This window comes from Equus quagga, chromosome 2 (genome assembly GCF_021613505.1).
Source record: "Equus quagga isolate Etosha38 chromosome 2, UCLA_HA_Equagga_1.0, whole genome shotgun sequence".
NCBI classification, from domain to species: Eukaryota; Metazoa; Chordata; class Mammalia; order Perissodactyla; family Equidae; genus Equus; species Equus quagga.
This window is the reverse complement of record NC_060268.1, coordinates 40,014,636-40,030,811: the sequence shown is the minus strand read 5'-3', so window position 1 is coordinate 40,030,811 and position 16,176 is coordinate 40,014,636. Positions and strand designations below refer to the sequence as shown.

The 16,176-nt window shown below is 37.5% G+C and overlaps 1 protein-coding gene across 2 annotated transcripts in view; it reads left to right on the top strand.

Moving 5' to 3' along the window:
• Positions 1-9,092, top strand: part of UBR1 (ubiquitin protein ligase E3 component n-recognin 1) — a 163,634-nt gene extending 154,542 nt beyond the window's left edge. For both annotated transcript variants that reach the window (XM_046651989.1, XM_046651988.1), the window contains exons 45-47: positions 5,757-5,927; positions 7,217-7,318; positions 8,812-9,092. In XM_046651989.1, coding sequence (XP_046507945.1) covers positions 5,757-5,927; positions 7,217-7,318; positions 8,812-8,953 — 415 coding nt within the window. In that variant the 3' untranslated portion in view covers positions 8,954-9,092. The remainder of the gene's footprint in view (positions 1-5,756; positions 5,928-7,216; positions 7,319-8,811) is intronic.
• The last annotated feature ends 7,084 nt before the right edge of the window (positions 9,093-16,176 follow it).

Genomic DNA, 16,176 nt, shown 5'->3' with positions numbered 1-16,176 from the left:
CATATGCTAATACCACACTTTTTAATTACTGTAGCTTAATAGTAAGTTTTGAAATTGTAATATGTGAGCCTTCCAAATTTTTTTTTCATTTTCAGTGTTGTTTTGACTGTTTGGGGCCCCTTACAGTTACATATGAATTTGAAGATTGGCTTTCCCATTTCTGCAAAAAAGGCAATTGGAATTTTAATAGAGATTGCATTAGTTTATAGATTGCTTTGGAGAATATTGCCATCTTAACAATATTAAGTCTTTCAGTCCATGAACATGAGTGCCTTCCCTTATTTGGGCCTTCTTTAATTTCTTTCAGCAACATTTTGTAGTGTTTAGTGTGCCAGTCTTTTCCTCCTTGGTTAAATTTATTCCTAGGTATTTTATTCTTTTAGATACTGTTGTAAATAAAATTTTCTTTGTTTTTCTTCTTTTCTTGTTTTTTTTTTTTTGGTTAGGAAGAGTCATCCTGAGCTAACATCTGTTGCTAATCTTCTTCTTTTTTTGCTTGAGGAAGATTAGCCCCAAGCTAACATCTGTGCCAGTCTTCCTCTATTTTGTATGTGGGTCACTGCCCCAGCATGGCCGCTGACTAATGGTGTAGGTCCTTGTCCAGGATCTGAAACGAGGCTGCCAAAGTGGAGTGCACCAAACTTAACCACTATGTTACAGGGCCAGCCCCATGATATTACTTTCTTAATTTTCTTTTTGGATTGTTCATTGCTGGTGTATTGAAACACAACTGATTTTTGTGTGTTAATCTTATATCCTGCAGCTTTGCTGGGTATCCATAGGGATTACAGTTAACATCCTAAATTTAATTTGAATTGATACCAACTTAGTTTCAACAGCATACATCAACTATTTCTTTCCAGTTCTGTCTCCTCTCTTTATGTTGGTGAAATCACAGATTACATTTTTATGCAGTGTACCTGTTAACATAGACTTATAATCATTTGTCTTTTAAATCATAAAGGAAACAAAAAGAGGAGTTATGTATCAAAAATTACAATAGTACTAGCTTTTATACTTACATATGTTGTTACCTTTACCAGTTACCTGTATTTTTCTGTGTAGCTTTGAGTTACCATGTTTGTTCTTTATTTCTGCTTCAAGGATTCTCTTTAGCATTTCTTGTAGGACAGGCCTACTAGCAATAAACTTCCTCAGCATTTTTTTATCTGAGAATGTCTTAATTCTTCTTTATTTTTGAAGGATAGTTTTGCCAGATATAGAATTCTTAGTTGACAGCTTTTTTCTTTCATCACATTAAATATATCATTCCACTGCCTTCTAGCCTCCATGGTTCCTGATGAGCAGTCAGCTGTTAATTTTTTTTGAGGATCCCTTGTATGTGAAGAGTTACGTCTCTCTGGCTGCTTTGAAGCTGCTTTGAAGCTTCTCTCTTTGTCTCTGACTTTCAACAGTTTGATTATAATGTGATTATAATGTGTCTTAGTGTAGATCTTTTCGAATTTATAGTTGAGTTTGATTTTTGTATGTGTAGGTTCATGTCTTGAAACAAATTTGGGGAGTTTTTGGCCATTATTTCTTTAAAAAATTTTTTACTCTCTTTCTTCTCCCTCTAGAACTCCCAGAATATATGTATATGTTGGTACACTTGATGGGGTCCCATAAATCCCTTAGGCTCTGTTCCTTTTTCTTCCTTCTCGTTTCTTTATGCTCTGATACAGTAATTTCAGTTGCCCTGCCTTAAAGTGCACTGATTCTCCTGCCTGCTCAAATATGCTGTTGAAGCCTTCTAGTAAGTTTTTATTTCAGCTGTTGTACATTTTTATGTTTCCTTTTTATAATTTCTCTTTACTGATATTCCCTGATCTTTCATACTTTTTAAATTTCCTTTAGTTCTTTGTCAATGATCTCCTTCAGCTCTTTGAGCGTATTTAAGAAAGTTAAAGTCATTGTTTATTAAGTCTCACATCTGGGCTTCCGCAGCAATGATTTCTGTCAGTTTCTTTTTTTCCTGAGAATGGGCCATACTTTTCTCTTTCTTTGGAAGCTTTATAAGTTTTGTTGAGAACTGTACATTGAATATTGTAATGTAGTGACTCTGACAATCAGATTCTCCTCTATCCCAAGGAACTGCCATTGTCACTTGATAAAGGCTGCAGTTGTCTGCTTAATGACTTTACCAAACTTTTTTTTACAAAGACTATATTCCTTATTGTGTGTTCACCAAAGTCTCTGTTCCATTATCTCTGTGGTCAGCCAGTGAACTGACAGAGATTTCCTTAAATGCCTGGATCCAATAAGAGAAGAAAAAAATATAAAGAATATTTTCTCTCTTTAAATCCCTTCCACCATCACCACCAAGGAAGCTGCTTCAGCCTATGGAGGTTGAAGCAGTAGCCAGTATCTGTGCCAGCCCCTCAGTGAACTGCCAGGCAGAACTAAACACAGGTCTGTTTTTTGAGGACAAGGAACCTATTGCCTATCCCAGCACCAGCAAGTCGTACCAGGATTATAGGCAGCCACTCCATAGCTACCAGCCTTGGGGCAGGGGATAGGGGATGATAGCCACTACACAAAATGCCAAAATTCACTGAAGTTTACCAGCCTCTTTCTTTGTCAAGCACTCATCTAGACACTACAAATGTTCATTTAGACTCTAGAGTTCCAGTTTTTGCCAGATCAGTAGTTGTTTCTGTGGAGGAAGCAATTCCTGGAGCTCCCTGCTACACCATCATCTGTGACATCTCTTCTCAAATTTATTTTTTAAGCTACAAGAACCTTTTTTTTTTTTAGCATTCTAAGAATCATCATTTATTCACGTGTCTTAAAATAATGTTTTACATGTAGAACAGTGTGGTCAACACATCCACTCACGGAAATAACACTGTTTTTAACTTCACAAGCAAATAGCACACTTAGAAATAATTCCTACATCTTTCTTTAGCCACCATTTTGCATATTTACAGTGTGGTGACCACAGCCATTCGCTGAAATAACACTGAAGAACCCTTTTTTTCCAAACAAAATCTTATGTGGAAGCGCATTATAACAGTAAAACAGATAACTGCATTATGACTCAGGGTCCAGTCTGGATACTGGAGAGAGGCATATACCCCCTTAGCCTTTTTTGACCCTGTGTCCTCTCCCACCTCAATCAGATTAAATACTACTCTAAAGCAGTGTTTCTCAAGCTTTTTTTTATCTTCCTCTTCCCTTTCACTGATCACTCTCAAATCAAAGTAATACTAGATGATAAAGACTGGTGAGAAGCAAAATAAACAAATTACATTATGTTCATTACTAATACCACATATGAATTACCTATTAGTTACTTTTGTAGGAGAACAACATGAGCTTAAACACATGATTCTAAATGGTAAAATAGTGTCCTATAAAGTTAATAATAATTTGTTTTTATACTTACCTTGCTATAATGTGATGTAAGTTATTTAATAACAAATTCATGAGCAGCACACCACCAATGAAATGTCACTGAATGGAGAAATTATATTCATATCTACTTTAGCTGTTGGTGTGTGAATATTTCATATTTGAATCACAATACATCATGTCTTGAAAATAATAAGCCAAAATTACTGTTTGGCTAATTGCTTAGTACTAATTGCTTTGATGCAATTATGTATCCTGGACACTCAGGCATCACACCACCACCTGTAGCAAAACAGATGGATAATGATGACATGGAACTAGCAGCACCTTGTAATTAAAAGGCAAGAATCTCAGCAGCCTGAAAATCAAAGCCTGTTCAAGACTTCATTGATGAGGTGCTGCTAACAAAACATCCTTTTCCAAAATTGCAGGAATTCCAAAGGTAGTTAGGCATTTTGTGAAGTTACTATGCATTGTGCAGCAGCCAAACTTCTTAGTAAACTTAAATTAATTAGAGCTCTCAGTAAACACAAATAACTCTTACATTTTGTTTTAAGGACACCAATCAGTAATTCCAGTTAACTGCCATGGTACAAGGTGACTATTAGTAGTCCTTAGTCATGTGTTAAAAAAAAATGCTGCCATTTGAAGGAATCAAAGAAAGGGATTGCAGTTGAGGATCATTTGAGGGCTTGAAGAGCACTTCTTTGGCCCATTCTGAGCAACACTGCCTTGCACAATGACTAAGGAAATTCTCTTATTTAGGTATAACCATTGCTTTGAGCCATGAAACCAGAGGGTTTAACTGGCCCAGCGAGGACAGGGCAGCCCATACTCCGGCCTCTGTTACCAGAGAGAATTGACCCAGCGTTAGCTCCCTTACTGCTTGTCTCATGCAGAGTAAGGTCAGCCAGCTAACGAAGTGGTCAAGTCACTTTACCTCTCAGCCCTTAAAAAATTGGCTAAACGATTGCAAAGACTGTATCCAGCTGTAAATTCAGTGATTCTCCTAATCTTAGGGCTGCATTGCTACCACAGAAGCCCAGTGAATTGGGATTATCTTCCAGGTATTAAAGGGTATCATGCTGTAGGCTCTTAGGAAGATCCGAGAAGAGTGTTAGTTGTTAATCACAGTGAAGATCCTCTTGGGTGATCTTACTACTTACTGGTTTCAAGTAAAAATGAAAATAAATCTTAACAATCTCTTCCAGTTTTATTGTCACCACCAGTTTCCATTAAGACTAAGCCATCTCTAATGTGAGAGAGTGCCCGCTCAGTTACTATACTTTAGACATCGCCCCCGTTTTCCTCTACATGATGGATGGCTAGTGACTCAGACTCAGGCATCCTGTGCTAACAGTGAAAGAATATGTTGGCTTTATCCAAAAAAAGCTATAATTATGTTCTGGAGCAACCCTCTGAAAGTGAAAATAGCCCCCTCACCTACAGGAAACAGGAATGAAATACCTATGTAGAGAGTCCCTCTGCTCCTATATGGTTTTCTTATCTTGCCTGAGAAACTGGGGATCAGAGAATAAACTATTAATACCCTATTGGAGATCCTTTTTGATGCTCTTTATTCTGACCTTATTGTGGGCCTCGCTGGATTTTTCCTGTGGTTGTGTTTATTTTTTACTGCCCAAATTAAGGAATTCTTGATGTTTCTATTATGTCCATTATACAGCAGAGACAGGAGCATGGGAAGCTCCTTTTTTAGAGATAGCCATTGTCACTTCAGAGAGAGATGCCCCCCTTTGGGCACAATAGCAAGGCTCTATCATGCTACTGTGTAAATTGGTCAGGTTCAAAGTACTGCTTGGTTCCAGCAAGTCAACTCTGCCACTTTTTCCTTCCTAAGACGTGCTGTGTTTCCCAGATGGAAAGCTGCATCAGCTCAAAGATAGCAGTCTCTCATTTCAACCCTGAAGATCTCAATACTTCAAAGAAATGGGGGGAAATGTGTTTGAACCCTTACTGCAAATTGTGATTTTTTAAAAAAAACAATTATACACCTACAGGGTCCTATTCCTCCAAAGGTGAGGACAAAGCTTGACTAAACCACTCCAGAGGAGGCAGCTGACTGTAAATTGATCATGTCCCATGAAGACTGAATTGTATAAATGCGTCTCAATCTCAAGGCGTATTTAATTGCCAAACTTTATGAGACTTATCGGTACACTGTATGTTTAATAAAAATTTCTTACTATGGATTAATCAGAAGATTTTTTGTTAAGTCCTCTTAGGGGGAAATATTAAAGAGGAATCATCTAATTAAATATTTCCTTGTGTTTTAAGAGCTTTCTTTGCTGCAAAGCGGCCAGTGATGAAAACATGTTTCATGGCTACCTGGATTTATCATGTTTTTTTGTTTCTCCATGATACTGAGTATTTTCTTCCCTTTTGAGGTGCCCACGATCTGCAGATGATGAGCGAAAGCACCCTGTCCTCTGTCTTTTCTGTGGGGCCATACTGTGTTCTCAGAACATTTGCTGCCAAGAAATCGTGAATGGGGAAGAGGTTGGTGCTTGCATTTTTCATGCACTTCACTGTGGAGCTGGAGTCTGCATTTTCCTAAAGTGAGTAGTGAGTGATGTAGAAGCTTCATAATGAACTTAGGGAATTTGGATCCAATCTGGAGGCCATTATGGCAGGACATTACGTTGATAAGAATGATCTATCAGAAGTTAGAGTACAGACCTGTTAGTTCCATGAGATTGTATTTGAGAAGATAAATAAATTTTTAAAAAGTAGGATTCTCTTCACATATTCATTGTTTGTGGAAACTCTGAAACAAATATAATAGACTTTGTATTGATTACTTTGGTATTGTATCATACTCAGGAATAATGAAGGAGCTTTGAATCCTAAAACTTATATTTAAAAAGTACATATAAATTGTTACTTTAGATTGACCTTTAAATGTTTTAATTTAATTCATTTCCTCTATCAGCCAACCATTGTTTTCCCTGGTCTCTCAGCAAAAGACTAAGAGTAGAACAATAGTTTGTGACAGCAGAGTGCAAGTTGCCTGAGAGGGAGAACATTTAAAATGGATACATGTGCTTTTTCTGTCCATTCCCTGTGTGTAATGTAGTTTCTGTTTGCATAAGTCCAAATATCTCACGCACTAATATATTATCATTGCTTATAGGCATCTGCTGGAAAAAGGAGAATGAATGTGTGAAAGCTAAACCCAAACACTTATTTTTTTCTTATTTTCTTCTTCTGGGGAACCTGCAGCAAGTAAACCCATACCCGTTCCAAATATTTGTTTTATAATTTCTCTCTGTAGTACTTATCCCCTCTGTACACATGTACACAAGCATGAGTTTATGTCTCCATTTGTCTGCTGTGAGAGTTCCAAGTACCTTCCAACTGGATCTTTCTAATCCATGCTATTGGAGGCTGGCTGTAACCAGGAAAGATTTGACAAGTCTCTAGCTGACTTTCTTTCTGGCCCAAGGTTATCAGAGTAGGGGATGTGGGTCTGTTCTTCTATTAAGCTCTTTCTCCTCTCCAGGTCATAGGTCAAGAAGCAAAAGAGAAACAACCCCAGCCACCATCCTCCAGGGCATTTGTGGCTCAAGTAGGACAGCCTCCTTCCTCTCTTCAATATATTCAGCCAGTGTTACTGATTCCATTTCCCTAAATCTATTGATCCTTTCCAATAGCTTCACCAAAATAGCAACATTCATTCTCTTTTATTTAGACAAAACACAGTTTAGTCTGTTTGTCTATGTTTATATTTATACTGATTTCTAATGGATACACGCCCTGTCTTTTCTCTAGGTTAACTTTGACGCAGTGCCTGTCATTTGCACACATACAGTTAATAATATTTCCTGTTGATTGTTTTGTCCTTCAGAATCAGAGAATGCAGAGTGGTCCTGGTTGAAGGTAAAGCCAGAGGCTGTGCATATCCAGCCCCTTACTTGGATGAATATGGAGAAACAGACCCTGGCCTCAAGTAAGGTTTTAAATATTTTAGTCACATTATTGTACATGGATTGTAACAGTTCTTTAGACACAAAATCTGATGCTAAATATTGAGAGATATTTTTAAATAGCAAGTTAAAAATATTAAATATGATGCCGTCTTAAATGTAACATATCATTTTCAACAACTTTATGCTTCTCCAAAATTTGGGAGTAATACTTCTCCAAAATTTTTAAAGATACCAGCCATTCTAATGCTTAAATGCTCCTATTATTTTTAGTCACCCTTTCTTCAGAATTACTTAGAAGGTTTAATTGGCACTGATACACAAAAGAAAGAAATCTGTAGTGTCCAGTGAGGGAGTTTGATTTAAAATGGATGTTCATTGTTTCCATTGCAATAGTTGAAACTTTTTATTAGCCAGCTATATCAGCCTTTCTTTGCTTCCAAGCATTGGCAAAATATTTAGAATCCTGAGCTTTTCTCTATCATTCCCTGATGTTAAGAATTGGAGTATTACTGATGGCTTAAGTGAAAGAGGAAATAAGGCCACAGTGTCCTAAAAGTACGTATAGATAAAGATTAGATACTCTTACCATAAACTGTCTCTTTTTGTTTAACTGAAATTTTGTTCTTTTGAAATATTGCTTGCAATGAATAGGCTTCCTAGATGGGACTTGGAACCTTTGATCACACAGAGATTTGTTTATATTGTGACAGCATTTGACCTGTATAGAGATAGTCTTTGGATTAAGGGAGGAAAAAGCAGAGTGGTGAAAGTAGTTAATGACTGAGGATAAAGATCTGAGTTGTTCCAGAAAGGCGCACAAAGGAGCAGAATTTTTAAATTAATTAGGCAATTTGAAAATACCCAACCAGCTGAGACACTTGGATGCCTCAGGTATGATGAATATCTCACAGTTCCCCATTATTGGCAACAGCCAACCGTCAGTCATTTTAGATTAGCTGTTAAACAGTGTTACAAATTGTGCAACCTTAAAATTGATGTGAAGTAGTAATTTTATTTAAATATTTGCTAATCACCAGCTTTGTTGCTTCATAAGGACAACTATAACCAAATATTCTGAGGAGCAGAATATAATTTGAGGGCTTAGTGTTACACCTCAGACCTAATGTCTACTGTGCAAAGATTGGAAATCAAAGCTGGATAAACTATATGAGGCCAAAAAGCCACTAGAGCCCCACTCAGGCTAACCACCCCAAAAAGAATAGAGCTGCTTCAAGTTAGAGACCTTGCTAGCCATTTAAGTGGGGTTCCATAATGCCCACAGAATCCTTGACCTGTTTTCTGAATAATCAGGGAGTAAATTTCTGTTTCCTTAGCTAAGTAACCCATCAAGTTCATAGTGATCAATGGTGAGAGGAAAACATCCCTTTTAAAACCCTGTCCTGGTGATTTCCCCCAGCTCCAAGAATATCTTAAGAGTTCAGACTAATTTAGGCAATAAAGATGTAGCAGTTATTTGATTCAAACTTACATGTTGTTTTTTCCTCCCCCGAAGGAGGGGCAACCCCCTTCACTTATCTCATGAGCGGTATCGGAAGCTCCATTTGGTGTGGCAACAACACTGCATCGTAGAAGAGATTGCTAGGAGCCAGGAAACTAATCAGATGTTATTTGGATTCAACTGGCAGTTACTATGAGCTCCAGCTCTGCCTCGGGACAATCACTAATGAAGACTGATTCAAAATTATGGAGACCTTTCTGAGGGCCGGGGAAGGGTTGGAAGGTCTTTTGCTCCGTGTCCAGATTCACATACATCAATAAAATATTCCTTAATGGAGTATTGCTTTCAAATATTGAACATATGCTTAAAGGACAAAAAGGACATAGGTTAATCTGTGTTCTGTTTCAAAACACTGAAGAAGTGCTTCTTGACCCTACATGTCTCATTCTGCTAATATTTCCAGTAAACACATTTCCCTTCATAGTCCTGTTTCATTTCATTTCATCCACCTGGTAAATGAAGTCACATCAAGCAGTTGTGAACATTTTATATGTTGGTTAACACTTCTACAATTTTGTATTTGGTGCCCAACCCCCGCCCCCTCCAAGTTTAGGATCCCTGACAAGATTCTAATAATCTGTGATAGTCTTCCTTGCAGCTAAAGAGGAATTGCAGAAACCATGCAGCATACTTCAATTGAGAAAGTCTTCAAAAACGTGAATCTTTTATTATTTCTCTTTTAAGGAAATACCCCTAATGTGCCACTTACTGTTTCAGCTAGAAATTAAACTAAATCTCTATATGGACAGAGCTGGCATTTCGAAAGCAAAATTTATGGCAGTGTGGAAAAGTATTTTTCCCACTGTAGACCTCAAGAAGAGTTAGGATAATGTATTCATTATTCACCCCTGATGGGACAAAGAGCCTGTAATTCTCACCTCTGACCACTAATAGTTTTGTTGAACTTTGAAATTATACTTTCTCCTTTCCAAAGGCAAATTTCTAAAGTGAGTTTACTTATCTGTTGATTGTGGCACCATCCTCCTTGACTTTGAGAAACTTGAAGTGGTTCTGATGTAAACTGTCGAATGAGGATAAGAAAATCCCCCTAATGAATGGAGCACGGAAGCTGTAAATTAGAACAATCAGATTTAAGCCAATCCTGGAACCTTCTCTTCTTTGTAAAAGACAAATCTTTCATTTGTTATCTGTGTGCACCTTTTCATAAACCCTGGTTTTATGACTAGTACAAACAACCAAAAGAGTCATGTGACCAATAGTCTGTGCCTGTTATGACACACTGTGGTTGAGCCATCCTGTTTGTTAGTAATAGAGCTCTCCCAAATCTGTGCATAGACTTCTTGGTTTTTGGCTTTAACTTTTTATATCAAGAACTTGTGATATAAAACAGCAGGCAGAAGATAAATTGAAATCTTCCATTTTAGCTTCTCTTTTCTCTGGGGTAATGTTAGGAGTTTGAAAGATGCATTCAAAGACCACCTTATTTTGCCTTTGGTGACTACTGCCATATATGTGTGTAAACATTTTCCTACCTTCTTTTTGCTCAGCAAAGGCAAGTGAATAAAAATTTATTTGCAGAGTGATTGATTATGCACATTTTGGGTTAGATTTTTTGGTATTTTTATGTAAAGTAAAGAAAAGGTGGATTTTGCAGTAAGGGATTGGCAGGAACAGGCATCAGAATCACAATCATGATATTCTACTTGAATAATTATTATTCAGAAGGTATCAAGAAATAGACACAACTCCAGTGAACAATTTCTAACAATTGATGGCTGAGGATCAGAAAATTCAGTATTCGGTTTGTGAAATTTGCCAGCATGATTAAATGATTAGAATATTTCCCTTTATTTCTTATATAATTTTGTTGGATGGGTTGTCTGGCTGGAAAGTCTGAGCCAGAACAGGCGACAGAAGACACTGACTTCTGCCCTAATTGACTGGCTCCAGTGTAGCAAAGATAAACCGACTTTTTATTCCTAGTCTTTTTATATTCACTTCATAAATCCTGGGGTTAAGCTCTCAAGCTGCCCCAGGGACTGTCCTGCGATGACCAGTCAGACCTTTACTGCCAAAGAACCCACTTCAGCTTGAGTTCCGCTTGCTGAGATTGATCAGATCTCTGCGCTGTAGGCGAACGTGTGTCTCAGCGCTGTCCCCAGCCCAAGGGTTTTCTGATTATATCAAAGATCCTAGTTGTTTGCCTTCGTCATTGCAAACAGTTTAATTATGCCTATGAAGTTTACTTACAAATAAGCAAAAAGTCACTTTATTTTCTTTAATGTAGTATGTGGAGGAACTGGTTCAACGGGATGGCTCCGAGACTGTTTTTCTAATGTTTGGTGAGGGGCTGGCAGGAATTTTAATGATACAGTGAAGAAAAACGTGTATCTGTATAATTAATTTATTATGTTGGTGTATGGACTGTGAGTTCACCCCTTAGTGGTCATTTGTCAGTTCATAACAACTATGCATTTTGGTTCACTGTGATGATGATCTATATTTAGTGACTGCAACATGTTTATACCACTGATTCAAATTCCATCCATGATGAAGTTATACAAATAATGCATATATTGATATCTTTTATTGCAAAATGTAAATTTAAAACTTGTATAATGTTCTTGTGCTTTTTGAAATAAAATATCTTATATGTGTACATTTAAAAAGAAAGGGATTTCTCATTTTTGGGGATTTGGATTTGAAGTATAAAAATCGGTACCTAGAAAGGAGCTCTAACTAAAAGTTATCTTTGTCAGCCCAGACAAATTCTTTAAAAGACATAGGTATTTAGTGTAATGGGCTCCAAACTTTCTGACCATACACTCAATCAGTAAATAATTTTTAAGCATGCATATTATATATATATATAATTATTTTGTGTTCATGCAATACTGTACTAATGCATTAAGTACATTATAATACATTGCCCAAAAATGATGATTTAAAAAATCTGTTGCAAAATAGATTACTTCTATTTCAATATCTCCCAAGTGAATCTATGCATCCCTTTGAGTATGCACACCCTATCATGGAGACCAGTATCTAGAGCCACAGCTTCCGGAAGAACTCTACAGTGATGGAAATGTTCTGTGTTTACACTCCAGTATGGTAGTCACTGTCCCCATCCAGCTAGTGAACAGTGGAAATGTGGCTAATACAACTGAGGACCTGAAGTTTTAGTTTTATTTAATTTTATTAATTAAATTCTTGTGTGTGGGTAGTAGCTACTGTAACGGACAGCATAAATCTAGTGCAGTGGTTCTGAAACTTGCGTATGCCTTAGAATCGCCTAGCGAGTGTTAACAAAATACCAATTTCTGATTTTCACCCTAGATCCTGAATCAGAATCTCCTGAGAGATTAAGATAATCAGTGTGATTTGTTTCTAAACCATGACTCTACACTTAGAATTTAGAGCTTGCTTTCTTTTTACCTTGGTGATTTCAGACTAAGTGCCAAAGAGCTTCTGGGAGGAAAGTCGACCAGAGAGGAGAAAAGTGCTAAACTTGGATAGTTGTGATATCTCATTTTGACCTTCTGTGTAAGCTTTCATTTAAGGAAAGGGTAACTTGAGTTTAAAACAAACAAACAAACAAACAAACAAAAACCATTGCTTTAGTTTTAAGACTCTAGAATATTCTAGGAGGCTAACACTGAAGGCAATGACAGAAGGATTTTGGGGGCTGGGAGATGAGAATACAAAGTTCTTGTAATTGGCAAGGAGCGGTCACTAAGTAGTCTCCCTGCTTGTACTAAAGTAGCTGGGCTTCTAGGATAAACAAATCATGCGGCCAAGCAAGTTGTTTGCAATTTGCATTAAAATGCAAAACTTCTATACAACAAAGGGCACCACTAATAAAGTTAAAAGATATCCAGAGTTAGGTGGTATGATCATGTCTACAGTGTAGTTTCTGAATCTCCCCAAAACTCTTCCTGAAAACCATATACACTAACCAGGATAACAAAAGAAAAACCCAAAATTCAGCAAAACCAGATAACACGGAATCTCCATTAACTCCCAGTTATGGGCAGATATGCCCAAAACACCAATGGCAGCAGGACTTGTGAAGTGGAAGTGCTGGAAAGTGAAAGGGGATTCTGAGTAAGAGTTGCAGAACTGAAAAATTGCCAACAACCCCCAAATGGGGAGAAGCCCACTCAATAGGAAACCTGGACAATTGGGACTGAGAACTACCAGCAAAGCTAACAGGTCCTCACATGCTTTAAACTGAGGGTGGGTGAAAAACTGCTCAGTCTGGAGAGAAGCAAACAATGTGGGGCAGTCTCAGTCCTCTGCATTCTTATAAATAACGATTAAATATTACCTTCATTAAAAAAGAGCCTCACCCAGTGGAAAACTGCTAAGAACAAACCAGATTGAGAATAGGAGCGATACTGTGGATATAAGAAAGTTCAGACTATGTGCATGTGTGATATATGAAATAATACATTAGCAAATGTAGCATTTAAAGACGTAAGTACAAGAGAGTACTGTTTAAGTACTTGACATTAACAACAGAGGAGGGAACCCTGGAGCTGTGAAGCTAAGGAAGTTTTCTTGGCGCTTCTCTGCCCATCTAACAAGTACCTCCCCCTAATGGTCCAGAAATCCCATCTTATTTAAAAAAGAAATATTTAACTGTGATGGTTAATTTTATGTATCAGCTTGACTGGCCTAAGGGACGCCCAGATAGCTGGTAAAACATAATTTCTGGATATGTCTGTGAGGGTGTTTCTGGAAGAGATTAGAATTTGATTCAGTAGACTAAGCAAAGAGGTCCATCCTCACCAATGGGGGTGGGCATCATCCAATCCTTTGGGGGACTGAATGGAACAAAAAGATGGAGGAAGGATGATTTCCCTCTCACTTCTTGAGCTGGGATGTCCATCTTCTGCTGTCAGACTTTGGAGCTCCTGGTTCTCAGGCCTTTGGACTCAGACTGAATTATACCATCAACTTTCTTCATTCTCCCGGTTGCAGACTGCAGATTGTGGGACTTTTCGGCCTCCATTGTAACCATGTGAACCAATGCCTATAATAAATCTTTTCAATATATATTTACTTTTATTGAACATCTGTATACTATATTTATAACAGGACTTTGCAGTGGAAGTATAGATAGATAAATAGATAATCTCCTACTGATTTTGTTTTCCTAGGAAACTGTAATGCAATAACCTAGCCCCAAACAAAGTTATTACAACAAAAGAAGGGGCCGGCCTGGTGGCATAATCGTTAAGTTCACATGCTCCACTTCAGCGGCCTTGGATTCGCAGGTACAGAGCCTGGGCATGGACCTAGCACCACTCGTCAAGCCACTCTGTGGTGGCGTCCCACATGAAATAGAGGAAGATTGGCATAGATGTTAGCTCAGGGCCAAGCTTCCTTACAGACACACACACACACAAAAGCAAAAATGAGAAAAGTTGCAACTGATGAGAACACAGTAGAAAACTGTGGCCCCAAAGCAGATGAAAACTGTAACCTACTATTTCAAAATGAGTTAGAAGAAATTAAGAAAATGGGGCTGGCCCCCTGGTCTACTGGTTAAGTTTGGCGCACTCTGCTTTGGCAGCCCAGGTTCAGTTCCTGGGCATGGACCTATAGCACTCAGAGGTAGACATGCTGAGGCAGTGACCCACATACTAAATTCGTGGAAGATTCACACAGATGTTAGCTCAGGGCAAATCTTCCTCAAGCAGAAAAAAGGAAAAGAAAATGATAAAACTTTGACAGAAGAACACAACTCAGAAATGTAATGGAAGATCTCAAAAATTATATGGCAAGAACAGGAGAATGTGAAGCTCAAGTAAAATTAGGGGAAATTTTTAGAAATGGTAAATTAGAAGGAAGACAAAAGTGAAAAGGCAATTATGGAAAGCACAGTAGAAAAAAAAAAGATGGAAAGAAGAAAAATCAAAGATAAAAAGGATTTGAGATAAAGTGAAAAAAGATAGGTAAAGAAGATTCAATATATATTAACTGGAGTCACTGAAAGAAAAGCAAACCAATGGAACAGAACACAAATGGAAAGCTAATTCAATAACACTTTCCTGAAAAAAAAGAAGTTGAATATACATGTTGAAAGGGAACACTGTAAAATTCAACCCAGAAGATTCAACACCAAGGCGTCTCCTAGTAAAGATGCTGGATCTTAACAAGAGGGACAAAAGCAATTGGACATCCAGGCCAAAAATCCAAGTCATTTATAAAGTTAGATCAGCATGAGACTTCTTGGGAGCAACACTTTAAAGATAATAAAAGGATTTTCAAGGATTGTTATATCCAGTCAAACTGTCCAGGTGTAAAGTCCACACAGATAGTTGAAAGCATGTTAATACTCAGGAAATATTTTTCCCCTTGAGCCTCGATTGAGGAATTTACCAGAGAACAATTTTTAGACAGTCACACAATGGTTATAGAAGCTTTGGCATACGATCTGGGGGTTGAGTGTTGCATATGTTTAACTGTAAGAACTAAGATTAAAGATGGGGGTGGATAAGGGAGACAAAATTAGATGCTCTGATGATGTAAAACTAATACAACTAACCAAAAACTAGGAGGAAAGGGATGAGTAGGTAGAAAGTCAAATAAGCTCACTGATTGTCTGAATGGTATTAGCTACAAATAAAAAGATGTCACTTGAAGCTGACAAATCAAGAAGTAAAAACGTTATGCAAATTGACACTAGGATAAAACTAGTGGCTAGATAGCGAGAAAGAAGGGGCCAGTAAGAAGTAGTTGCAAAATTGCTTGTATATTAGGGAAGCAACAGATAAGTATTTAAAGACAGAGAGTCCCAAGAGTATTACATAAAGATATGGAAAATTTACAACTAAAACCATGATACAATGCCAAAGGAGGGGGGAGGGGTAGGCAAAGAAAATAGACTACACAGTGAAACAATATAACAAAATTCAAACCAATCAATAAGTGTAAATGGCTTAACTCATCTATTTAAAAAAAAAGTCAGATGAGTTAACAAATAGATTCAGGTGAAAAATAAAGAGACAAACCAAAATAGGCAAAAGATTTGGATAGATATTTCTCCAAAGAAGATGTGCAAATTGCCAATAAGTACATGAGAAGATGCACAACATCTTAGTCATTAGGGAAATGCAAATCAAAACCACAACAGGGTGCCACCTCACACCCACTAGGATGGCTGTTATCAAAAAGACTGACAACAACGTGTTGGCAAGAATGTGGAGAAACTGGAACCAAATACAGGCGGTCCTCACTTTGTACCACAGTCAGTTACTACAAATATAGCCACACAAGCTGAAACCACATAAAGCTTTCTTAATAATAATAATAAAGCTTTCCTAATAATAAGTGGGAAAGATTACCATTGTTCCATGACCTTTAAATTTTTAGTCAAAGCAAACTCTTACT